This window comes from Hibiscus syriacus, unplaced genomic scaffold (assembly GCF_006381635.1).
Source record: "Hibiscus syriacus cultivar Baekdansim isolate YM2019G1 unplaced genomic scaffold, ASM638163v2 tig00116937_pilon, whole genome shotgun sequence".
NCBI lineage: Eukaryota > Viridiplantae > Streptophyta > Magnoliopsida > Malvales > Malvaceae > Hibiscus > Hibiscus syriacus.
Window position 1 is genome coordinate 261,666 of NW_024063475.1, and position 27,159 is coordinate 288,824.

Genomic DNA, 27,159 nt, shown 5'->3' on the forward strand with positions numbered 1-27,159 from the left:
ATGACCAGGGAACACACCTTAGTTCCATAAGAAATTTTCAGTTGGTGTTGAACCTATACAAGTAATTACCAGCAGCGACTAAACATGCCAGTGTCTTCAGTCATACCAAAGTCTCAGAATACCAATATAAAAATAATTCTAGTCTATAAATAGAGATAAAAAATCAGAGCAGAGGTCATAGATCATATAAGAAATCAGAGATTAGAACAAATATCTATGTTTAAAATAGAAATCAGAGGTCAGCCTGTATTTCATATAACAGAGGCGTGCTTTTAAAATCATAGAAAACATACGTATGATCAAGGAACATACTCGAGGTTCCATATATTATTCAGAGGTACTTGATAATCTTATCAGGAAGGGAAACATGGATCTTCAGTATACTGCTAGAATATCAAAATTTTAGAATCACTATCAAAAGAGTTTATTAGCTGATAGAATCATCAGTTATTTAGAACGTGGTTTATCATGATCGTATAGTATTCATATATTTTTCGGAGACACTATGCAATCAGAAATGTATTCAAAATCCTTTGCATCAGAGCTACTCCAGTTTTCATATATGAAATGAGTAATTTCATTATCCAAGAAATCATATGCATTTTGGACATTAGGTTCTTGGAGAATTCTTAGTGTTTTGAGCTAATAAGGGAGAAACGAAGATTTAGGGCATTTACGATTTATGTTGATCTATCGAAATATCCAATTTACTTGAACTGTACAAATCCAAACAATGATACCTGACAACTGGTCAAATCATTGCAATTCAAGAGCCTTCACTCTTTAATACCAACAACATTTTTTAAATTGATCATTTTCAGAGTCATCGTTGAATGGATCTTAGTGAGACAAGCAACTATTCCAATGGTCTTTATTTCATATCTACATTACAATGACATTAGGAAATGTCAACATACTTGACTCATGGTTCAAAACCCTTAGGGACAACACATCATGTAAGTTTATCAGCGTTTCCAGACTTATCCAAGTCGCCCACTTAATCATAAGTCATTGAGATTACTTAGGTCATTTAGTAGTCAAGCATATCCAGTCACTTCAGAGTTTCTAGAGTAATTTGGTCATCTATGAAATTTGGATACATACAGTTCTTCCATTCAATTGAACTAGGTCATATAATTTAGTCATTCCATGGCTTAGAGATATTTTAGATTATTTTACTCTTTAGGGGTATTTTAGTTATTTTGTGATTTAAGGGTATTTTAGTGCTTTTCTTCATTAAGATCTTTCCAACTAAATCAAGATTTAATCGATGATTCCTAGATTCAAGTGGATCATAATTTAAGTTCTCAATATGTCTCCATTATCATATTCATCCATAGTATTTTTTTACTCATGAAGGGTATTATTGTCATTTCATTCAATTCTATCAGTGGTATTACTTCTGTTAACTTAGGCTTGAAAGTATTATACTTCTTTTAGAATTCATAGTATATTATTCATTTGATCACTGGAGGTTATTTTCACCATTAGGGGATATCTGGGTATTTTTTCAGTATAATGGTATTTTTGTAATTTTACCCTATAGTGTTATTTTTGGTAATTTCTTAACCAAATATTTCGATCATTTAATCTTTAATTAGATTAATCAGAATTTCCGCGTTCTGAGATTGATTGATTTACTAATTTATTCAATAAACTGAGTTTTGTTTCCGATCAGTCTATCAATTTTTTTTTTCGAGTCGTTAGAGTCTTATATAGTGTTTCATCCTTAATCCAATTTCTCTTTGAGTCCAAAGATAGTTAACTACCCTAATGAACCAATTATTTCCATTCATGCATTTACCATTTATCAATGAGTTCCGAAAACCATACAAAAGGAAGTAAAGTATTACCCCGATTTTCATGCCATATTGATCGACCATTTAAACTCCATTCGATCGTCCTTGAACATTAATTCAATGTCAATAGTTCCTCGGATACATAGCAAACAAATTTACGTTAGAAACTAAACTTAACCGAGAAACCATAATGAATTCGAAGGTAAATCACTGAAAAACGACTTACTGGGTGTGAATTTGGTAAAACGGACTTCATATTCAGACTAAGTAAGTGAAAAGCATAAAATAGGGCTTTTCAAAAAATTTGACTTTTTCAGTCAAAGTCAACGGTTAGATCGGCCAATGAGTTAACTCGGTCAAAGTCAATGAGTTGACTAAGTGACTGGATCAGACCAAGTGGGGTGGGTCGGACAGGCGGGTCGAGTTTTGATCACTGTTCGACGGTGAGTCTATTGGTGGTGGTGGCTAGAGCTGGGGTGGCTGGACGGTGGCGGTCTAAGGCGGTAAAGGGGTTGACAAGGATATGAACTTTGGGGGTTCAGGATTAGGGTTTGATTTGGGGAAATTTTAGGGTTTAACAGATCAGGTAAATTTATTTTTCATTATGTATAAAAATTGTAAAATTTAAGTTTAAGACCCTAAACTTTCCAAAGGTTTCTAAACTGAGCTATAATTTTTAGAAATTTACATTTTGGTCCCTAACTTTTCCCTTGTTACGACTTTAATTCGATACTTTAATTTATTAAAATATAACCCCTAAATTGGGGTATGACAACCCCTATATCTAGAAAATTTCCATTTGGAAACTAAAAATTTTCTTTCTCTTAATATTTTCCTCTTTTAAAAAGAAATATTTAATCGTCGTTTCATCACCGATCGTTGCTTCGTTTTCGATACCTCCTACACCATCTTGTTCCTTGTATCGTCTCGAGTCCACCGGTGTCTTTCTTGTCTCTGTTGTCACCAGTGTACGAGGGGGTGAGGAAGATAAAGTTTCCAACATTTCGAAATCGAACTCTTCAGCGTTCACTGTTGTGAACCAAGCTTGGTAAGTGCTCAAAACCCCTTAAAATAGCTATATGAATTTAAAAAAAAAAAATCGACCCTATACGATGCCATGTGGACGTCCCATCACTTGGTGGTTTCTAGATCCTACGCGAACCTGACCCGTCTTCCTAAACCCGACCCACCTGCCTGGCCCGATCCGACCTGATCTGACCTAGTCCAACATGAAACGTTGATCATTAACTTTGACCCATAAAGTCAAAATTTTTGAAATGACATATCTTATATTTTTCGACTTCCTGAGTTTGATTCTGATATTCGTTTTGCCAAATTCTGACCCAAAAGCCCCAAATTGATCCCATTAATCCGAAAATTCTTAGTGTTTTTGGTATTTTTACTTAATTTTTTTGGATTTGATTATGGAATTGATTTTTATGAAGATACTCGTGTTTTACCCGATCGAGGGTTGATTAGATCCGGTGTTTATCATTTTTTAGATCTGCTCGATCCGCGTTCTACGAAAGTTATCCGTAGGTTTTTGTAAATTGTTTAAATAAAGGTTAATATTATTCATATCATGATTCCAATATGGATTTTCTGATTCGTAGGACTAGCGCTGCCGCTGATCAAGATCGACAGACTCAGTAGTAGGCTTCCTTATCATACTACTCAGACTGATACAAGTGTGTTTCCTGATATGATCTCTATGACTTGTAAGACCTTACCACTTTTCATAGGCTCCTCTGCTTTGGGTAAAGGATAATACCTTATCGCAGGCTCTTCTACTTTGTGCACAAGGTAAGCCCTTACCGGGTGTACAGGTGCATGTACGGTTCTAGAGAACCTACACATTTTGGTGATCGAATTTGGGTAATGTTCATATTTTTTAAAAACATGTTTGATAAACTGATTTATACTTAAGTATTTTTATCTTAATGTTTTTTATACACCGCGAGGAGCACACTGATCTTTTTAGCTCATTCCGTAAATTTTAACCATTTCAGATAATAGCAGACTTGACATCATGAACATCAACTACTCCTACTTTTGTACTAATATATATCTCTATATGCCTTTGTTATACTTTGGTGGCACATGTTTTGCTACCGTCTTGAGATATATGTATTACCGTTATTTTGTTTCGTAAATGTTTTATACCATTTTCTGGTATATGTATATATATGTTTATCATATGAATCCTTATTATGGATAAATTTCATATTAGACTGTTATATGCATTTTAACATTATTTTAAATATAAAAAGAATCTTTGAATAATATATGTAACTGTTTAGATTTTGGCATAACGTCTAGGTCGGGTCTAGGGGGTTACGTAGAGCATTTCGGATGACATTTTTGAGGTTTTGGTAAGCCTCAATAAGTTTTTCTCATGTATCATAAAGTTAATTATATATAAACTCGTTTCAATGGTAAAATTGACATATGTGTTCGTTTTATCGATCAACAGAAGATCACCAATAAAAGGAGTGAATTGGATTTAAAAAATCTTTGATGTGGAAGTTACAAAGATAGAAACTTTGCACAATAATTCATAGTGGTTCTACTTCTGATACAAAATTAATTATATGCAAATTAAGGAAATCTATTTATAAGCTTTAGTATGACTATCTTTAATGGTATAACAAATTTTATTAAGTGATTATCTCGTTTGGTTTTGAGATAAATTTGGTTGACGATTGTGTATATCGCAAGTTCAATGGGAGTAAACCAACTTATATCTCTTATTAAAAAAGAAAACAAGTTTAGTTTTAATTAGTGCCCTAAGAATGATTTTGAAACTAATGAAATGTAAAAGATTCATTATACTTCATAAATATATAAAGAGCTTAATGTATACTTAGATATGTATGCATTCGGACATATCGTATAATTTTAGGATATTAAACAGATATTTAAACAATTTGGGTATGGATCATTGGATAACAACCAAATTGATTCATATGATACATTTAAGAACAAAAAAATATTACAAGCTCACATATCGGAGGTCTAGTAAGTAAGTGATCATAAGATTTATGGACTCTGTCTTATTGGAATATGGATGTGAATTTTTTTTCACATGAACTGCTAATAATGGATTGATGAGAAAGGCCAGTTAAGCTATTTGTGACAACAAAGTTACAATCCTTTATTCCATATACAATAGAAACTCCTTAAAGTCTGAGAACATAGACATTATGTTTTTTGATTGTTAAAGAAAATTCAGAGTGGTCATATATCTATAGAGCATATTAATATAAACTTGTAATTGTGTGCTTACTAAGGAACTGTCACTCAAGGTCTTTCATGAGCACGCTACTCATGTGAGTGTAATATCATTTAAAGATATTCAGTTATAGTGGAAGTTCGTAACTTTAAAAATACTTGTTTGTTATAAACAAAATTTCAATTACTTTAGTTTAAAGATATTTATTTTAAGGTTATTTTCTATAGAAATAAAGTTTTTTTTTGGTTTATCCACACTCTAGTTTTAGTAAATTTTGATCTAGTTAGAAATAGACATTTTGTAGTTCACATTGCATGTAATTATCATGCTACACTCTATGATTGATCTATGTCATTTGAATGTGTTTGTATACATGATCGTTAATGGGTCTAGTCATGATTGATATGATAAAGGCCACTTTGATCCTGAAGCCTATCTTGATTGGGTAATCAAGATCGAACACATTTTTTAATGCCAAAATTATACGGAGCAAAAGAAGGTCAGATTTACTGCTATAGAATTCATAGACTACGCCTTAGTTTGGTGGGACCAATTGGTGAGTTCAAGAGATGAAATGGTGAATGCCCCATCAATATGTGGGAAGAAATGAAGACCATTATGAAGAAAAAGTTCATGCCTACTCACTACCACCGAGATCTTTACCATAAATTACAAAATTTGAAACAAAGAAGCAAGAGCGTTGAAGATTATTTCAAAGAAATTGAGATAGCCATGATCCGAGCCAATGTTGATGAAGACAGAGAAGCAACCATGGCAAGGTTTTTATCTGGCTTAAATCCTAATATTGCTAACCTTGTTGAACTTCAGTATTATGTAGAGATTGAAGAGATGGTACATGTGGCCATGAAAATTGAACGACAACTCAAAAGGAAAACCTACCATCAGAGTAGTCCAAGTTCAGCCACCAAATGGAAGCAAGAGCCTATCACCTTCAGGAAACCAATTCCAGCACAAGCAAAGGATCATATACAAGTTTCCAAAACTAAACAAGTGGGCGAATCTAGTAAGGGAAAAGAAAAGCAAACCGGTACTTTCGAGAGATCCAGAGACATCAAATGTTTCAAATGTTTTGGGAAAGAACATGTTGCTAGTCAATGTCCCAATTGAAATGCCATGATGGTACTTGACAATGGAGATATTGTATCGGATTCTGATGAGCCTATTTTTGACGATGAACCTGAAACAATACAAGATGAAGAAACTGAAGAAAATGCAGACCATGGTGAGATGCTTGTTTCGAAAAGGTGCATACAATCACAAACATCCCAAGAGGATATTCAAATAAACAATATATTCCATACAAGATGCCATGTCAAGGACAAGGTTTGCACAATGATCATCAATGGAAGAAGTTGCACAAACGTAGCCAACACTCTTATGGTTGAAAAACTTGGATTGGCAACATTAAAGCATCCCACTCCATATAAACTCCAATGGCTCAATGAGGGAGGTGAGTTAAACGTTACCAAACAGGTTCTAATTCCTTTTTCAGTTGGTAGATATAAGGACGAGGTGCTTTGTGACATTGTTCCTATGCATGCTAGCCATATCTTACTTGGAAGACCATGGCAGTATGAAAAAAGGGCCATTCATGATTGTTATCACAATCAATATATTTTTAAGCATGATGGACTCAAGGTAACCTTGATGCCTTTGACTCCAAAAGAGGTACAGCAAAGACAAAACCCCAATGACGAGTGAAGAAGAATGAAACATTACACCAAACTTCTTCATAGAGAAACACGATGGTTCAAGGCTGGAAAATGAAGGGTCTCATACAAAAATTGGTGATGGGTGGAATTTAAAGACACAACTCTTCACCAAGGGTTTTAATCACCAAAAGGTAAGTAACCCTTCATTTGAAACCTCTTCTCTCCTCACATTTCAGGACCAACCATGTGAAAGGTCACTTCCAAAAGGGATATCCTTAAAAGAATATCATTCTCAAAAGGTACATGTTGGTAAATCATATTCCAAAGAAATACCTAAAGGGAAATCTTATGAAAGGATACCTAATGGAAGAACACAAACGTTCAAAGGATGCTTTCTTTTAGCAAGGAGACGTGAAGCTATGCAAGGACAGAATGAACTCGATTTGAGGACAAATCGCCCTAAAGAAGGGGGGATGATGCAAGCACATTTTATATACAAAGGGAGTACTCTTGAACATCTTTATACTGAATATACTTTATATTGTTTATATACTATATGCTTATATAATACATTTCATGATAAGAATACTTGTTATGTAGTTAAAGAATAATTATTATGAACACAACATGCACATTGATATTTAAGCATGTTAGGATAGCCTTATAATCATATTAAGCATGATTATCATATATACATCAAGGCAGTATCATTATAAATCATTTCATTAGTTCATATGCATTCATATTAGCTCTTAAGCTTCATGCATTATCTTACACATATTTTGAGATGATATAATTAGCTCATGATCTTCAAACATAGCTCACATTACCATAATCATACATGGCAGCAAGGTATTTAGCTCATATCAGCTCAATATCATGGACTTACCTTGTTTCCTTGCACATGTAGGTACATTGGAGTGTGATGCATGTTGAGGTAGCTTGGTGGATAATTTGGATGTCATTTGTAGCTCACAGACAGCTCACAAAGTACATGGCAGCTCATGGAACACTAAGGAAAGCTCGATTCAGCTCGAGGAGCTTAAGGCTAGCTAAACTCAGCTAGTTGGACTATTTCGAGCTGAGTTGCCAAAAAGTGATATCAATGGTAGCTAAATGTAGCTGAACATGTTATTATGGAGTTCACAAGGACTCGGCTAGGAAGCTTGTTCATAAACAGGCCCCATGCTTGCTAGCTAGCTCCACACTCAACCTAGCTTGGAAGGAGACACATACACGTCCAAGATGGAGCACATGACCAGCCATCATTCCATGCACAAGGCTGCACCACAAGGTTCCCTAGAACACCCATGTGCTGCCATATGACCAGCCCCTATGTGCCTTGCATGTGGTCTCATTTAGGCGCCAAGATGAAGAGCCTCTCCCTATTCGGCCAAGCATCATCTCCCATCCAATTCGGCGCCAACATGAAGGGACACATCAGCTATTAGGCCAAGGGTTATTACCCTCCATTTAAACTGAACCATCATCTCTATTTTGTAATTAAATTATAACTCTATAGGAAGGCACAAGGCTGGCCGAATCCCCTTGTAATCATTCGGCCATGCCTCTCCATTTCCTATAAATAGGAAAGCATATATCATTTGTATTAAGACCTTTTTGATTAATACAAGTAAGATTATTCTCTTTCTTAAGTCCCGGCGACTTTTATCGACTTATCAAGTATTTTTATACTTGTGGCGTCAATCCCCTTCCCCTTGATACTTCTGGTTCATAGTTCTTATAACTAGTGGGTCAAAGTCCTTTATACCACCCCTTAAAGAAGCAATATAAAGTCTGGGTCTTTGCTCTCTATAGCATCGGTTCTTCTTTGAGTCTTCTTTAAGATATTATCCTCACAACCATCCCATTGTTTCATTAACCAAACTCATAGCCATATCAATCATCTTGCGCTTCCATCTCTCATTTATTAAATAACCTACCTATTCACCTATACGTTTACCACCCTTAAACATCTGTTTTGAGCCATTCACTTATGTAGGTTGTTTTGTTTCCTTACTAGATCCACAATCAATTGAGAAGGTACAAGTGCCTTACATCATCTCTACTCTTTCAATTGGTGTTAAGAATGGATCAAAATGTTCCTTTAATTACAGAGACGCAAAGGTGTCTCAACACTCTCAACTGATAAAAGAAGAAACTCAACCTCGATGACGTTGCAGGATGTGAACACCCCTATGTATACACCTATGCTTCTCAATCACCTATGATATTTATATTATCACCTAGTCACTGGTAAGTGATTGTTTAACATCTCAGTGATGTTTTCTACTTTGATTTTGTGAATGTCTAAGGAACGACAACCTAATTTAAGTTAAAGAAAGGCACAACCGAAAATGTAAAAAAAAACTAAACATTTTTGGTTGAGTGCAACCTACAATGTTAATTTTTTAACATTTGTGCAACCTAAAATATTAATTTTTTTAACATTTTCGATTAACAACTGGAAATGTTAAATGTTACATTCTTCATAACATTTTCGATTGAAAACGAAAATGTTAAAACTTAACATTTTAGGTTGTATAAATAATATTTTAGGTTGTGCTCAACCGAAAATGTTAAAATATTTTTTAACATTTTCGGTTGCTCCATTTCATAGCCTTAAATAAGGCCGCCATACTACATAACTACTCCTTAATTTTCCATTAGAGGAGGACTTAATAAACAATGAAAGTTTATAATGACATTTTAATGATGCACAAGGTTGGGCGGAACCTCGCGAGACCAAGGCAATTAATATTAAAAAATATATTTTTTTAAAAATAAATAAAGAAAATTTTATCAAGCAACCTCAATTTAAAAAATGTATTTATGAAAAATAAAAAATACTTTAACCCTATATAATAAATTATTAGTTCTGCTCTTGAGGGTGATAATATTGTCATAAAATTAAATTACACGACTAAATACCCTTTAACTTACAGTATTTGAAATACCAATCAAGCTTCATTTCTTGTAACAAATTACTCCTCCCATTAATTTTATTTTATGTAGATGATGCGCATAATTTTAGAAGATAAATTTAATCTTATGTCAAGTTATATAAAATGAATGAAATGATAAAATTATCTCCAAAATATAATAGATACAAAATCTAAAAGAGACAAATTTAATGGAAAAAAGGAAATATTTAGAAATGTCACACTTCCACTTCTATTTATGTAATTTCAATACAAGAGAAGTAAATACATATGGTGATCTTGTAAAATGAAAATAGAATTACGAGTGAGTTAAACTCGACTCAATGTTAAAATATTCTACTTAACTTAATTTGACTCGTAATTTCATAAATTCGACTTCATTTAAAAAAATAAATAAAGTTTGAGTAATTAAATATGACTCGAATAACTCAAATTTTTTAGTAATTGGTGGATTGATTTTTAAGTTCGAGTCGAGTCTCTTTACTCTGCATGATATATGTATATCATATACAATTATAAAAATTCGTTTAAATTTAAATTAATTAGTACAATAACATTATAAACATTTACAATTAAGTTTGAACAGAAAATCGAACTACTTAATTAGAATTTCATAAAATTGACTCGACTCTAAAAAATTAAAAATAAAATTTAAGTTGTAGAATAGAACTCGTAAACTCGACTCAACAAATACTCAACCCTAAATAGAATAATTTAACTAAACAAGCACTTAACTTATTATGGGTAAATTACAAATTTCATCACTGAACTCTGCTCTCTCTCTAATTTACTCACTGAACTTTAAAAAATTTCAATTTCCTCACTAAACTTAATACATTAGGGTATTTTGGGCATTGAACTTTACTCTATCTCATATTTTGGCCACTCAGTCGTTAAATAGTTAATGACATTAAAAACGACGTCGTTTTAAAAAAACAAAATTTTTACCAAAACGATATCGTTTTGCATCTATATACAGCTCAATTTAACGTCGTTAACTATTTAATGAGTATGTCACCAAAAAAAATAAATGTATTACGTTCAATGAGAAAATTGAAAAGATTTAAAGTATAATGAGCAAAATAGGAAAGAGAGTAAAGTTCAATTATCAAATTTGTGATTTACCCATTTATTATTTCTTCATGGTATAAAATTTCTTAAGACATGGATTGAACGGGAAAGTATTAAAATATAGAATATTATTAGAATTAAAATTAGGATGAAATAAAATGAAAATTTTAAAGATTAAATTTATTATTATATAATAATTTTTGGATAAAGTAAACAAATGATTCCCTATTTATAAGATATTATTTTATTGAGTCTCTCGATTATTAAAATTTATAAAATGGTCCCCAACTATTGGAAGTTCCTTTGTTGAGTTCCTCGACTATTAAAAGTTACAAAATAATCATTGACTATTTATTATGTTTCAAACTAGTATTTTTCCATTAAAAATTTAACGGTAGTCTGAGTTAGACGTTAACTTGCTGACTGAGATATGATAAAATTTGATCTCATAATCTCAAATGAATATCCTATCTTATTCAACATTTTAGTGTATAGCGTAGACAACTGTTAATTTTTTAATGAAAAAGAACGAGTTTGAAATATTATAAACAATCAGAATACAATTTTATAACTTTTAATAGTCGAGAACTCAACAAAATAGTATCTATAGTGACAATACCATTTGTGAACTTTACCCTAATTTCTATTAGGGTAAACTACGCCAGATACCACCGTACTTTAGGCATTGTATCATTTATACTATTGGACTTTAAATTTTTCCAATTATATCACTGAACTTTGATTTTTTATTTCAATTATACCATTGAGTCGTTAAATCGTTAACATTCGGACCAAAACGACGTCGTTTTAGTGAGGTGTCCACATAAAAATCCGTCAATGTCATCATCGTGCCATTAATTATTTAACTGTTCAGTGGTATAATTGAAACGAAAATCAAAGTTTAATGTTATGATTGATAAAATTAAAAGTTCAGTGGTATAAACAATATACTGCCTACAATTTGGTGGTATTGGGTGTAGTTTACGCTTTTTATTATTTTACCAAAACAAATACATTTTGCAAGAACAAAAAGTTAACGGGATCACGCGATTGCGTGCGAGTCATCCATACTGAAATATCGAGTCTTCACTTTTCTCGTCTGTATATATACAATACACAGCGAAGAAAAATGCTCTCTTTACTGCTAAAGCAAATCCATGGAAGACCTAGACTTCTTTAAGAATGTTTTACTCTCTGATGATGATGAAAATGTAAGCACCTCTTATCATAATCAATATATTTTATATTTTTTGTTGACTAGACTTCCTAAAACCAGATCATATTGTCTTGTTCTTTTTGTTTATCTTGCGTATTTACTTTGTGCAGTTCCTCAAATTATCTTGAACTCACTCTTTTTTGTTATAGATCGATGTGAAAACTTAATAATCTACATATTTTAGGATAACCCAGGTATGATTTTCAAGATGTCTTAGGGTTTGTGAATAGAAATTGAAGCTCTACTTGAATTTGGTAGCATTGGTGTACTGTTCAGGTTTGAATTAAAATTATCTTGTACCTACTCTTTCTTGTTATAGATCGATGTGAAAACTTAATAATCTTCATATTTTAGGATAATCAGATATGATTTCAAGATGTCTTAGGCTTTGTGAATAGGAATTGAAGCTATACTTGAATTTGGTAGCATTGTTGTTCAGGCTTGAATTAAAATTTGTTGCCTTTCTAGGATTGGGGATCAAAGTCTCAGGGGCCACAGTGGGAACTTTCACAGCTCTCACGCTGGCCTCAAAGCAATATTAAACCTGGAACAAGCAATGAGGTAGTCCCAAACCAGACTAATGCAAGCACAACTCAAGCATCCCATTCTCTAACCATTTCCAACCCATGTCTTTCGAAAAGAAACTTATCGAGTTCATTGGAATCTGAAAGAGCTGTGAAAAAGAATAAGGATAAGGCATATCGGGAAAGATGTAAGGTGACTGCCCTAATCCTTTTCATCTCATTTCTCTTGCAAGAATTCAGGTGCAGTTTAATATGCATTAGGAAAAAGGGTCTGAATTTCATTCAATATTTGTTCTGATTTTTTTTTCTTCATACCTAAATTAGAATGTAAACAAGGCTAAATTTGAACTTTAATTTTTTCAGCTTGTATGAAATTTAACTTTTGATTTTCTTAATCTAAATATGCCTATACACAGATCTAAAGAGTTGTATTCAAAGTGTTGTTTAATGAAAGTAGAAATTACAAAATGAATCAAATCAGACCATAAATATTCTAGTTGATTTTGTTCAGTACGATATTTTCATTCAAAATTTATTTCTATCAAGACTTCTCTGCCAATATTTATTCCTTTTTCCTTTTTGAGTAGGTCAAGAAAGAGGCATCAGAGTCTAGAGGTTAAGTGTGAGATTAAGAAGGGAGTTCTAAGAGTTGAATCGCAATGTACATGACGATTTCATTAGTTTCAATAATACGTCATTTTCCCATTTGTTCTTTCTACACAGAATCAGAAGGTGGAAATGCAATTTCATTTGGAGATGCTCACTGGAGAAAATGAATCTTTAAAGAAAGAGAATGTATCCTTAAAAGAGAACAATGCTTTGATGAATAAAACTTTGATAGATCAAGCAAAAGAGATTGATCGCTTGAGGACTGATTTTTTCCAGTTGAAGCACAAGAATGATAAGCAAAATGTTCTCGTGCAAACACTTTCGGAACTTTTAGTAAGTCTCCACTTCACTCTCTACTCTCAGTTAGGGTTGTAAATGAATCGAACTTGAATTAACTTAGAAAATATTTATTAAAGTAGTACTAGAAGTGTATTTTTTTTTCCTTTTTTCAAATTAGAATCAAGTACAAACTACTACTCTCATAACATTTGTTACTCTCTTACATGTTAGAGCTTAAATATGAATCTATGTTGGTATAGATTTTTAACACAGTTCTTTTTATTGGAGGCTGATCCAGTGCGGCTTGAAAATGAGAAGCTAAAAGACGAAAATGCTGCATTGAGGAAGAATGTCGATCTTAACAGTCATCTAACACAGCTTGTGGAGGAGAATGCAGAACTAAGAACTGAAAATAAGGTACTCAAGGTGCAGAATGATGCTTTATGTGGGAAGATTATTAGTGACAACGAGAAGAAGCAAGAACAGATAACCCTAAACTAAAATACTAATTCAAGATATTCACTTTTTTGTTCTTTCTCGATCAACAATATGTGCTATATTTATTTCTTAGCACATCTCATTTCTTTGCCACACTTTCTGCTCATCTTGGGGCCATATGTTTGGCTTTCTTGTACTTGTTCTTGACCTGTCTTCTTCTTTCCATAATTTCGAGCTAGATCTTCTATCAATATTCTCCTTGATCTCCTCTCTCTTGCTCTTTTTCAGCCATATATGTCTTCTGAACATCCCCCTTACCATTCTCACTTGTCTGCAACTGTTGTCTTGTATTCCTTTTAATGTCAGCCAATCTTCAAGATTACAACGGTGAGTCTCAGTTGTGTTAATAGTGTGGAGGTGGTTGGCTAGGATTTTGTAATTAATATGCCATCTCTTGTTGTTTTATGTATTATCATGTTATACGTAGGTACATGGATGGTCCAAGGGGAACAAATAGGGGCGGTCGCTCCTTGAAAATTTCAAATTCTATTTTCTTTATATTTTTATTGATAGTATGTTTTCGTCTCCTAAAATATTATAGGTTCACCCGTTTAACATAAAATTTTGTGTTTGTTCCTGCATAACTAGTGGAATTTACAAACTGTATCATGCTCCTGTGGAATATTTTATTTTTCTCACAAAATGTTTGCAGTTCGAAAATAGAAAGAGATCTCAAGGATTTGGATTCCAAATTGGAACTTGTTGAATGTCATTTTCAAGGGTTATTGAGTCTTTGGTCGTTCAATGTACTAGAATCTCTTAATATCAAGAAAGCAGTGTACCAACAAATATTATGCCTGATAATGTATGTTCGAACTGTGAAGATGATATAGTCAGTGACACAGCTAGGGACGGCTAGAATCAAATATTGGGAGGGACAAGGTACTTAAGTTTAAAATAATAAGGATTTATTATGTATTTAATCTAAAAGTTGGAAGTGCAAAAGTTTAATTTTACTTAAATTTAAACTGATAAGGATCTATGCTCCTCTCACTCTCTACATAGATTGGTCCCTGGATGTAGTTATAAATTTTGAATATAAATCATAAAAATAATTATCATAAAACGAATTAAATTGAACTAAATAAAAAATAAATTATATAAAATTCGTTCAACCGTGTAAATTTATATCCATGAAACTTTATATTATAAATTCATATGCGATTTTGAAATGTATAGGATTTAAATTGCGATTGCTTATGTTTATTGTGGTTACGGACATAATAAATATTATTGTGGTCATTGTGGGTATTATAGTCGTGATTATTTTTAAATGAGTTGATTTTTTTTAAATGAGCTGATTTTTTTAAAAAAAAATTAGAATTTTGTAACAATAGTGGGAATCACGGCTTGCAAAAATATAATATTTTTTAAATAAATTGAATTATTTAATTATGAAATGATATATGTTTAATTATGTGAGATAAGTAAAATTTCATTTGACTCGAAAAAAAATATAATATTTTTTAAATCAATTGAATTATTTTATTTTTCAAATCAAATTATTTGACTTTTCAAGTTGAAATTAAATAATATTTGAATGAATCGAATTACAAATTTATATAGATACTATTTGAGTTGAACAATCCTAAACACATGTAAATTGGTTTCTGTTAACAAAAACTACAAAAAAAGTCTTTAATATATATATATTTCAAATATTTTATAAAATTTATAAAAGATTAATATATAATTCTTAAAACCCTTTAAAATTCTAAGATATGTTAGAAGGCAAAGTTTTAAAATTGTTATAAAATGATAAATATGAAGTCTAAAAATAAATTATTAAAATTAAAGTATCTTATACTTATTTTACTTAAAAAGAGTTTTCAAATATATACAACTTTAAATTTATATGCACTAACTTGGAGTTTAATCATATTGTTAATTTGAACTACTTTTTTAATATGATTTGAATGGAATTTTATTTTGCTCTACTCTATTTTTAAAAAAATTAAATTGAGTTGTGACAATAAAATGTGACTCGTCAATTAGACTAACTCAATTTTTTTAATTTTTTATACAAAAAAAGTACACTTGATTTGTTCAAATACTCACCGTATTACTATTTTTAAGGGTACACTACATTGGTGGTCCCTTTTGTTTCAGTATGTCTTATTTTGGTAAGTGGTTTTGAAAAAAATTATATTATTGTCGCTTTTGTTTTTGATCTATGTTATTTTGATCATTGATCTATTAAGACTCGCTAGTTTGATGACATGATATGTTAGTAAAAATATTTAAATTTTAACTTGACCCCAAAATTTTAGATAGAATACTAATTTGACCTTTAACTTTAGATAAAATACTATTTTTGACCTTACAACTTTAGATAAAATGTCAATTTGACCCCTGAATCTGATCAAAATCCCCAATCATTGGCCACTGCTATGATTGGCCACCGCTAACCACCATTATCGGTCACCATCGAATTTCGTCGCTAACGACCATTGATCCCAAAATTTCAATTTCATTCCTTTGTGACATCCTAAATGAGTATCTCGTGTCCGCTTTGTAAGAAAATGCCCAAACTCCACAAACATAATGTAGAACCCTTCTATTTAAAAAAAATAAACTCATTATATTCTTTTAAAATTAAGGACAATATAAATATAAATATATATCATTATACGTTCATATTAATGTAATAGTTTAATTTATATATATATATATATATATATATATATATATATATATATATATATATATAATAAGTTGTATATTACATGTAGTTTCTATTTTTATTTTTTCAGTATTTCATGTATTGTATAAGGTACTTTATGTGTAAGTTTTGTCTCCATTAAATTAAAATATAAAAATGAAAAAATAAATGTTATAAGATAACGATGTGCATAATGATCGTCCAACAAAATATACATTAAGATTTTAATTGAAAACCCTTTCGTGAAAAATCATGGGCAGAAGAGGAGAAAATTCACAAATGTCGTGAGAAGAAAAAATACAAGATGAGTCCTCATGGACAACCTAATCTTTACTCTAATCCTTAGAATCTATTTATAGGGATAAACACTTGATTACAAAGGAAACTTATAAAGTAGAAATTTACTCAAAGTAAGTTTTCTACATAAAAGAAAAAAAATCGACTTATAATCAAACTAGGTTTATTACTTTCCAAAATTTATATATTAATTAATTTGTGTCACTTTGAATTTGAGTCAAACTTTAATAAATCTCTACATTGACACGAATTCTGAAGTGTGAAGGTTTTGAGACAAAATACTCAAATTCAATGAAAACCCAAACTCAACAAAAACAATTATTCACTTTAACGAACAAGTTCTCCACCTTGAGAACATGTTATCCACTTCTTCCACAAAACTCCTTAGAGGGGTATTTATAAACAATGATTGCCAATTGAATCTAAAGTCTGTCCAAAATTGAATTTATTCTTCACATTGGTAAGAAAATTATAAGGGCTAACTTTGCGCACAACTTGTTCACTACAACCAATATGCACAACGTCATCCCAATCATCAATGTCAACTCTATCTTTTTCGTTATGCTCACAAAACTGAATTTTCTTCTTTTTGAATCTATTATGCCCACAGAACCAAACTCTCTTTTTATTTTCAAATCCTTTATGCCCACGGAATAGACTCCTTTTCTGCTCTCAAAAATTGTTATGCACACTATCATTTTGTCCAAACCAAAATCCTCATTTGCCACAAAGAAGAAAATAATATATTTTCTATTATTGTTAAAACCTTCATAATATAAAACTTAACAATCTTTTTCCGTCTTTTCATCAGAATAAGAGAACTCTTACAAATTTACGTACCTCTACCTTTCACAACGTTAATCTGGTATTGTGATCCAACTGTGAAATTACATACTTCAAAGATGTCATTATCGTGATCGAGTCAAACAATCTGGACGCTCTGATACTAATTGTTAGAAGGTAACAACATGAATAATAATCGTCAAATAAAATAGACACCAAGATTTTGCGTGAAAAACGCTTTCGGGAAAAACCACAGACAAAAGAGGAGAAAATTCACTAATGTCGAGAGAAGAAAAAAAATACAAGAGGAATCCTCATGAACAACTTAATCTCTAAATCTAATCCTTAGTATATATTTATAAGGATAGATACTTGATTACAAAGAAAAATTAAAAAGTCAAAATCTACTCAATGTAGGTTTTATACATAAAGGAAAAATAAAAATTTGTACTTCTAATTAAACTAGATTCTTACTTTTTCAAATTTATATATTAATTAATTTGTATCACTTTGAATTCAAGTCAAACTCTAAAAAATTCTTATTAGGAATTTAAGAGCGAAAAAATAACCAAAGTGATATCAGCATAAAATAAGACATGCACAAGAGACAAGATTTAACGTGGTTCGGCCTTGTCTACCTCCACTGATGAGATGAACGATAATCCACGATAAACATAGAGAACACGAAGAGTAAAAGTTCATGATATCACATATATCCCAAAACCTAGTATAGATACCAAAACCCAATATATCTAAAAAACTCTTAATATTCCTACAAAACTAGCTCTGCAACATAAATCTCAAAAGTTGTGGAAATCACAAAAAATGATTACATATCTCCAACTCTCTCACATATTCTAAAGGCTAAGACATTATCTCTATTTATAGAGTCAAGTACTTGGCCACCAAAAATTCTTATTCATAAAAATTATTGTCAAAAATAAATATTTAATTTATTAAATAAATCTAATTATCAAGTAATCTTCGACCATTAGAATTACAATAAAATTCAATATAATTATCAATTATAATTTGGGTCAAAATATAAAATAAATTTATATAAATTAAATTATATATTATAATTTGTATTAACCAATAAATATGATATTATTTTCAATCAATGAATTTAAAGATAAACGTCAATGGTGTGAATTTTTAATGAAGTTATATTATAAATTTAAGGGTACAAATTTTTAATATAGTGATCCTATGCTGTAAATGATTAAATGAATGAAAAATAATTTTCGATATCACATATGTTTGCATATTCACCGATAGAAAAAAAATCAATGCCAACGCACTGTAGATTGTCTATTTTGCCTACATTGATCAAGCAAAAAATATATATTCTTTTATTTTATTTATCTGAAAAGAAAATCAGGAACCCTTTAAAGAATACTAGAAAAAATTTACATGTAATCGTATCAATCTTACAGGTAGATTTTGATAAATTATATATTATAATTTTATCAAACTTATAACAAATTATAATATATAATTTCTCAAAAATTATATAAATTAAATTATTTTCATTATAATATAAACATATTATGATATAGATATAGATTATGATATATATATATATATATATATATATATATGTCCTTATTTTGAAAGTAACGTAATGATAAATTAATTATTATGGTTTATTTTAAAAGGAATTTGAATGATTCTAGACTAGGTTTATGAAGTTCAGGGCATTTCCCAGTGAAACATACATTATTCTTTTAGAAGGTCAGTGAAACAAACATTTGATTTGTGTTCAGGAGATAAAAAATGAGTGAATCAGAAATTTTAGAGTCTAACAGTCGACAGTGACTGCTTACGAACGACAAAGAGTTTGATTGTATTTAGAGGTCAAATTAATACTTTATCTAAAATCTAGGGTCAAATTAGTATTTTGTTTAAAATTAAGTAGTCAAATTAAGATTTAAACATTTTACTAATGTATCATATCATCAAACTAACGAGAGTTAAAGTCTTAGTTGTCACACCCCATATTTTAACTTTTTTATAATATTGAATTAATTATTGGGGACCAAATTGTGAGATTCTAAAAGATTTTAGAAGTTTTCAAATTTGTAGGTAGTTTAGGGACCTAAACTCGAGTTTGCCCAACTCTTATCAGCAAAGAAAAGAAAAAGGTATGACTAATGAGGATTAAAATTGTGACCTAAGGAAAGGTGTGCCATGTGCTAGCTATTAGGTTAGGCTATTGTTTGTGATATTTATATTAAAAATAATATTTTAATAGATTTTAATCCCCAAATAAAACTCCAATCTAAAAAGAGCTAAACCATGAAACCAAATTATTTTTCAACCAACCTTCATCGCCTCTCACCGTCGTTTATTTTCTGGCCAGCGGTGACGTCCACCACCACCACCACAGTGACCACTATCTAACCGCACGATCAAAACCCAACCGATCACACTCCAAGAAGCCTCGTCGTTAGTTGTGGAGATCCTCGTGAAACCTCATCGAAAAACCAAGCTTTTTCTCCATGATTTTTTATCTATTCGTCATCGACCGACCGCCTGTTGCCCTAACCGCCATTGCCATCGAGTCCAGCTCGTCATCCCGCATCGATCGGAGTAGACACCTTCTTCATCATTGTCGTCGTCGAGAGGGGTAAGAGAGAGTAAGTTCGATCATTCATGAAATAGTATTTCCACCGCTCTCCGCTATGAAACAATGCTTGCACGAGACTCTCGAGGTGCTGATCTTCGAATCTGGAAAATTTCACGCAAATATGATGATCGAAGTCGCCGCATGCGCTGTCCTTACGAATGGACGTCGTATGCCAGCCAAGGGATTCTACTAAACCGATATGAATCACTTGGATCGGTATGGACCAAGCTGAGCCTTTTGAACCGAGCTGAGTTGAGTCGCGTTGATCGTTGACCAACCGTTGACTATTAACAGTTGTTGACCACCGTTGACTTTTTTGAGCACCTATCCTGAAGTTTTTCGATGTCTTAAGTCCGTTTTGAGGTCCATTTCACCAAATTCAAAACCGGTAAGTTGTTTTTCAACATTTTACCTTTCGATTCAATCCGATTTTCACAATTAAGTTCTGTTTCTAATGAAATTCATTTTTCCTTGTGTTCGAGATATTATGGGACGTCAAATTCAAGTTCAGGAGAGATCAAGTGGAGTTTAAATGGTCGACCTGTGTAGCTCAAAAATTGAGGTAATAAATTACTACCTTTACATGCTTTATGGAACATGTTGGTATTGGTTAATGCATGGATGAATATTTTTTGTCACATGTGTATAGTTAATTATTTCTAAACTCGATTCGAATGTGGTAAAAAGTAAGTAAATTGAATAAGTCTCGTTTTACTCGTATAAGAAACTAGAAGACTGATAAGAAATAATTCAAGTAGAGTGATTAAATAGAAAATCAATTAACCTTAGAATCTTTAAATTCTAATTATTCTCGTTAAAAGTTTTAATGCCAAAAATAATTGGATAAGAAATAACAAAATTTCCTTTGAGAGGTAAAAATGGGCACAGACTGATCTTGATAGTGAATGTATCATCAGAATTCGTATTTAACCCAAAAAATTATTGATTCACCTGTAAATTCCTTATATGTTCAAAAAAATTCCTGATAATCAATTCCTAACCTTTGAGAAGGAACTAGACCTAGAATTTCTGATTTCTAAGCAAACACCTAAAGATTAATTTAACGAAAGTACTCTTCATGTCTGAATTGTTCGGAATGACTAAAATGTCACTGAACTTCGAAATGACCAAAATACTCCAAGCCCCAAATAACCAAAATACCCTTGAGCATCGGAATGATTAAATTAACCTCAAGTACCGAAATAACATAAATACCTTCATGGTCTAGAATAAGTGAATGCCTTTAGATAAATCCTGAAAATATTGATAAACCTAGATATTGTATCGCCCTTAAAGGTTATGGATCACGGCCCTTATATGTCAGAAAATTCCTGATACGAATATAATACCATAATAAAATAAATACTACATGTATCCCTGTTCGTCTCCCCGAGGTACGTTCAGGGATGATTGTAAAGGTGATATGTTCAACCATATAAGATGGTCGAAACTAAGGAACGCGTATCATATATTTTCCCCATCTGAACACTTGTCAAGTACTGAATCGCTAGGATCTACTCAGTTCCATCAGACTTGGCAGCCTTATAAGTAGTTAAAAAACTTTAATACAACAAATCACTATATTTCCTTTATTGGATTGATTTATCATAATTTCTTCAGGAATCAAAATGTTTAAAACACCCCTTGTAACCTGAAGAATGAAATCACTCATGTTATATCCGAATTTTAAAGAATTTTGATGTAAAAGTACCTAAATACATTCCTAGTGTATCCGAAACTTAAATGTTCCTGAAGTATCAACTTCTGGATGTATGATTAGATTTGTTAGTTATATAACCCCTTTTAATAGGAATCTCATTTCTTAAATCAATTCAAATTAGCAAAAGTTTCGTGTTTCCCTTCCTAATAATTACCAAGCACCTCCGAAAATTAATTGGGTCCTCTAGTGTGTTCCATATGCGTTTGAATATTTTCTATGATTTCAAGAGTATGATTGTAATTTAAATGAAAGTATGATCTCTGATTTCTGTTTCTGGTACAAAAATATATTTTGTTCGTAATTTCTGATATTAATATTTACTGTCTGAAAATTTCTTTTTACTAGGGTTTATCTAGGATCCGTCATGGAGTCTCTGCATGTGCAGCTCTGATCAAGCTGGTAAATCCTTATAGACCTACGACGACCCTTGGGTGGGCTCTTAGGCCCGTTGGGCCTAGGGTAAGACCTTATGGATCCTAAGACACTTCTTAGGGTGACTCATCGGCTTTGTGCATTGGATAAGTCCTTATAGGCCTAGGGGCACTCCCCTCATGTGGGCTCCTACGCTTCGACTAGGGTAAGTCCTTATGGACCCAAGGTGCTCCCTTAGGTTAGCTCATACACCTAATGGGTCTAGGGTAAGTCGTTATGGATGCAGTTTTGGGGAACTACATATCGGTATTCGGTTGGAGGGTATTACTGTGATTTTAAAATCGTTTTTTAAACTACTACTGTTTTTAAACGATATGAACATTTTCTCTGGTTTTGTTGGAACACATTAGACTCATCAACTCAATCTCTTGAACCTGTCTCTCTAAATGTTTCCTTTGGCCTGTAAGTTTGCTGACTGTTACTTGAAGAATTAATTAATAAGATCTGAACTCACCGCTAGAACCTGATGATTCCTATATCGCTAAGAAAATTTATGCTTTACCGTATACCTAACGACCGATTGCATTCATATGGTAGTTCCGTATTATTAAGCTTTTTCCCAAAGCTCCCTCTGTTACTTACCTTTTTCAAGTTAAAGAATTGATTTTGTGCATCATCGACATCAGTTATGGGAGTTCCTTCAGTGTTGCATGCGGAGTATGGTGCACGAGTAATTCGGGGCATGTAGGTCAAATTTGTTTTTATATTGGAGTCTGAAATCTGTTTTGATACTGTTTATACTTGAAATTCTATTTTATAATACATGAATGATTTTTTGAATTTGTATTTTTATTTATAAATTATTTTATGATTTTAAATGGTTTAACAAAAATGTTACTTTCTTGGATTTTTATTGTGGGTCAATCTGATGCCCTTAATGTGACACCTCGGATCAGATCGGGTTACTTGTATCGATCTGAGGACGTTACATTAGTGACCAAAGTAAGATTATCAAAAACAAAAGTGACAAGAATATAATTTTTTCAAAATGAATTACCAAAATAAACCATACCAAAAATAAAAGAGCTCATTGTTGTAGTTTACCCTTTTTAAATAGGTAATGTGGATATTTTAAATTTTTTCTTTAAAATTGATGTTTATACTCATGGACGGAGCCAGAATTAAATATTGACAATGACCGAAATATTAAACTTTTTGAGAAAAATACAATGACTTATTAGGTATTTAAACTCAAAATTCAGAAGACGATGTCTAATTTGTTTAATATTTAAACTTGATTAGACCAAAAAATTTAAGAACATGAGATTATTCTTCTTTAGCTTGGCCCCTATTTCATTAAATATTTAATAAATTGTTGTAATTTTTTAAATTTGAATACTTATTTTTACATTAACCAAAATAGTATCAAACTAAAATCTGCCTAATATATAAACTTTTTACAGGGGCTGAGGCCCCTTTAGGTCCTAACAGAGCTCTGTCTCTGTTTATACTTATTTAGGTATCCACTAATTCAGGGACAATCAAACTTAAAGTATGAGGGAGCAACAAGTCCTAAAAAGTAATTAAAACATAAAAATTAAGGGAGTTAGAGTTTTATATCACTAATTTCAAAGTAGTAGATCTTAAAAAAATAATTAAACCAAAAAAAGGGATCAATGTTTAATTTCATTAATTAAAAAACAAGGTCCAAAATAATAATTAAATCAAAAGTTTAATTGCAATGATTTCAAACAGTGACCTAAAATGAAATTAATCCACAGAACTTTATAACCATGTAAATTTGGCTTAGTGGTAAGACAATAAGTTATCCTGCCACTAAACCTCTAGAAAGAATCCAGTGTGACCTTATGCCAAGGCGAACTCAGACGACATTCGCATTCCCGATCTTAGCCGATCTATGGTTATCCGGCCCTTCGGCCCCATTTCGGGGCACCAAAGAAGGGCTCATTGGTCCAGCCGGTTTCTCAATCATAAAGATGCTATGCCAGAATTAGCCGTCAGCGAGTAACTTCTGTAACTCTTTCTTATATATGATATTGATTATCAGACAAAGTGCACTTCACACCAACCAAATCCAAGCGATTGTCGACTAAATATCCATTGATTCCTTATTGTAACACTTTAATTATTCTCAATCTATTCCTTTTAAATCATAAGCAAATAAGATGTCATTTGGTATGATTTGATTGGTTATTATTAATTTAATAAAAATAAATATTTATACTTAATTAATTTAAAAATATTTTTTTACTGACGTGATTTTTAGTCTGAGTTGATCGTTAGTCAACTAACGTTTTTCATCCAACTAGAGATCTTTTTACCATAAAATAAAATATTTGGGGCCAAACTGCTTCAAAAAAACAATATGAGCCAAAATGATAATTTTATCAAATGTAGGGGTTAATTTTGTCATTATACCTTTTTACATTTAATTGCCTAAAGTTTTTTTTATTCAAAATAGGTATCTAATGTCTAGTGACCTGAATTTTTGAATCAATATATGAGAGTTGACCCGAGATGCACACGGATCAATTTGAGAGTATAATTAAACTTGTTTGGCAAGTTTGGGCCTAATTAGGAGAGAATTTGACTTACTTACACCTTAAAAAAAGGAATTTTGAGTAGTGAACAAATGAAGAGAGACCAAAAATGTTAAATAACTCATTGAGGAAAATAATGGTCAATTTCTCATGATTTCTCTCGTCCTACATGGAGAGAGTGGAGTAAAAAGGATGATGGATCACCTACTCCCCTCCCATTTTTCAAAGCTTTAGGACTCAATAGCAAGCGAAGTAAGATTGGTAATCCTCATTTTCTAAGCTTTGATAAATTTTCCACATCTTCCATGATAGATGATGTAGAGCAAGTTTAGGGTTTAAAGAGGGTTTTAACTTTTGGAAGAGTACCTGCTCCATTTGTGGCATTCTTATGACTATAAATTCATTTTAATGTCCTAATCTTGTGTTTGTTGTGAAATAACTTTTGGTGATTGTTTTAGCTTTAGGAAAGACGATATTGCAATGACTAATTGAGACAATAATTATAACTTCATAGTCTTAACTTGATTATCAAATTATGACTTTAGGGGCTAATTTACAAATAAGTTATCAATTGAGGTCAACATTATTATTCTTAAGTAATTTAAGCAACTTAGATAGTTAAATTATAAACAATACAAAATTTTAAGACTAATGTCATAATTTAAACATTATAAGCGGTTGGTGTCAATATTGTGTTCATAAACTATTGATAATATGAAATTTAGTATCGATACTGTTAATTTAAAGGGAATATTGAATCTCAATATAGTATTGATACTCTTTCTAGGTATCAGTACTCTTCAATAAACTTTAACAATGAATCTCATAATGGTATTGATACCCTTGCTTAAATAGTAATTTCGAACCTTATTTGGATACTGAAAACAATCACTAGTATCGATACTATATATATTGGTATTGATACTTGTGGATGTTAATTGATACTTATCTAGGGTTTAAGTACATTGATCCCTCTAATAAGTACCAATAATAGGTAATCGGCACCTATATTGTTAATAAAACATCGATACTTAATGCCCAGTACCAATATTAAATTGGTTCATTGTGATCTGACTATGCCCTAAGATATCAATATTGATAGCTCCCAAAAGGAGTTATGTTAGTCATCCTTTCTCAGTTAATCTCCATTAACATCAACTCTTATTTCTAACGGTTCAGTTAATCGAAACTGTTAAACATTAATAGATAGGTTAATTAACCTATTAAATATAACGATTATATTGATTAACAGTTACGGTTAACGTTTACGGGTTAGGTACACTCCGCATCCATTTTGGATTACTTGTTCACTAAGGATTTTTTTACATCAATACAGGGACTGTCAGTTCCGATACTATCCCCTTAACTTCGGAACTCATTCTCTGGAAATTAAAACACAGTGTACTAGTTCAATATCAAGAATCCTTACAGATTCTTATACTGAAATCGAACTATTGAGTTTCAAAGTCTAGTACCCTCGATTCTAATTTTTTACCTCCTATTAGGCATTTATACTCTAACAAAGTGCTACCCACTAAATATTTAGCTGATAGTTTCTCACTTACCACATCTGACTCGAAGAAATACTTTGTGTCGTAACCGGTTTTCGCCTGGAACGAATTTTTTACTTGGCGGGAAAAGTGATATGAATAAATGGTTTTAAAATGTTTTGGGAGTCACCATTGACCTTTTTGACTTAGGTAGGTCAAATACCTAAAAATAATCTTTTAAAATAGTTTTTAAGAAAACATAATTTAAAAGATAAATCTGATATGCGTATAACCAAAAATTTTAATAAAAAAGGATTCGTGGTCGATTACATTTAGGGAAAGATTAGTATCCCTACAATGCCCAAAATTGGTACTCATTAATTATAAATTGTCTCTATTATGGGAAATTTAAGAATTCAAAAATATATTTAATTCATAATCTTGTTATTTCAAATTTATAATTTTAAGAAAATATATTATATTTTTACTAAATAAGATATTTATTTATTTAGAAATATCAGAAAAGGGCTTCTAGGTGTTTTAAGACAGCTCCTTTCTTAATATTAAAAAAAATATTAATAAAACATTTATCTAAAAATAATATATATAAAAGAAATAGATTTATTTATAAAAGTAAAATTTTTATTTTTATTTAAAAATATCAGAAAATAGACATCCAGTTGCTTTAAGACTGCCTTTTCTTAATATTGATAAATATATATTAAAATATGATTTTAAAATAATTTAAAAGTAATATATTAAATAGGATTTTAATAGAAATAAAATAAATAAATATTATTTA

The 27,159-nt window shown here is 31.3% G+C and overlaps 1 protein-coding gene across 1 annotated transcript; it reads left to right on the forward strand.

The window, feature by feature from the left end:
* The first annotated feature begins 11,789 nt into the window (after positions 1–11,789).
* On the forward strand, positions 11,790–14,305 carry LOC120187986 (protein Daple-like). Its single transcript, XM_039191558.1, has 4 exons — positions 11,790–11,928; positions 12,402–12,650; positions 13,181–13,399; positions 13,634–14,305. The coding sequence occupies exons 1-4, from the start codon at positions 11,875–11,877 to the stop codon at positions 13,844–13,846; spliced, it is 735 nt and encodes a 244-aa protein (XP_039047489.1). The 5' UTR covers positions 11,790–11,874; the 3' UTR covers positions 13,847–14,305.
* The last annotated feature ends 12,854 nt before the right edge of the window (positions 14,306–27,159 follow it).

Coding starts and splice junctions, on each gene's coding strand:
- LOC120187986 (XM_039191558.1), top strand. CDS start 11,875: ATGGAAGACCTAGACTTCTTTAAGAATGTTTTACTCTCTGATGATGAT. Junction 11,929..12,401: donor TCTCTGATGATGATGAAAAT/GTAAGCACCTCT, acceptor TTGCCTTTCTAG/GATTGGGGATCAAAGTCTCA. Junction 13,400..13,633: donor AAACACTTTCGGAACTTTTA/GTAAGTCTCCAC, acceptor TTTTTATTGGAG/GCTGATCCAGTGCGGCTTGA.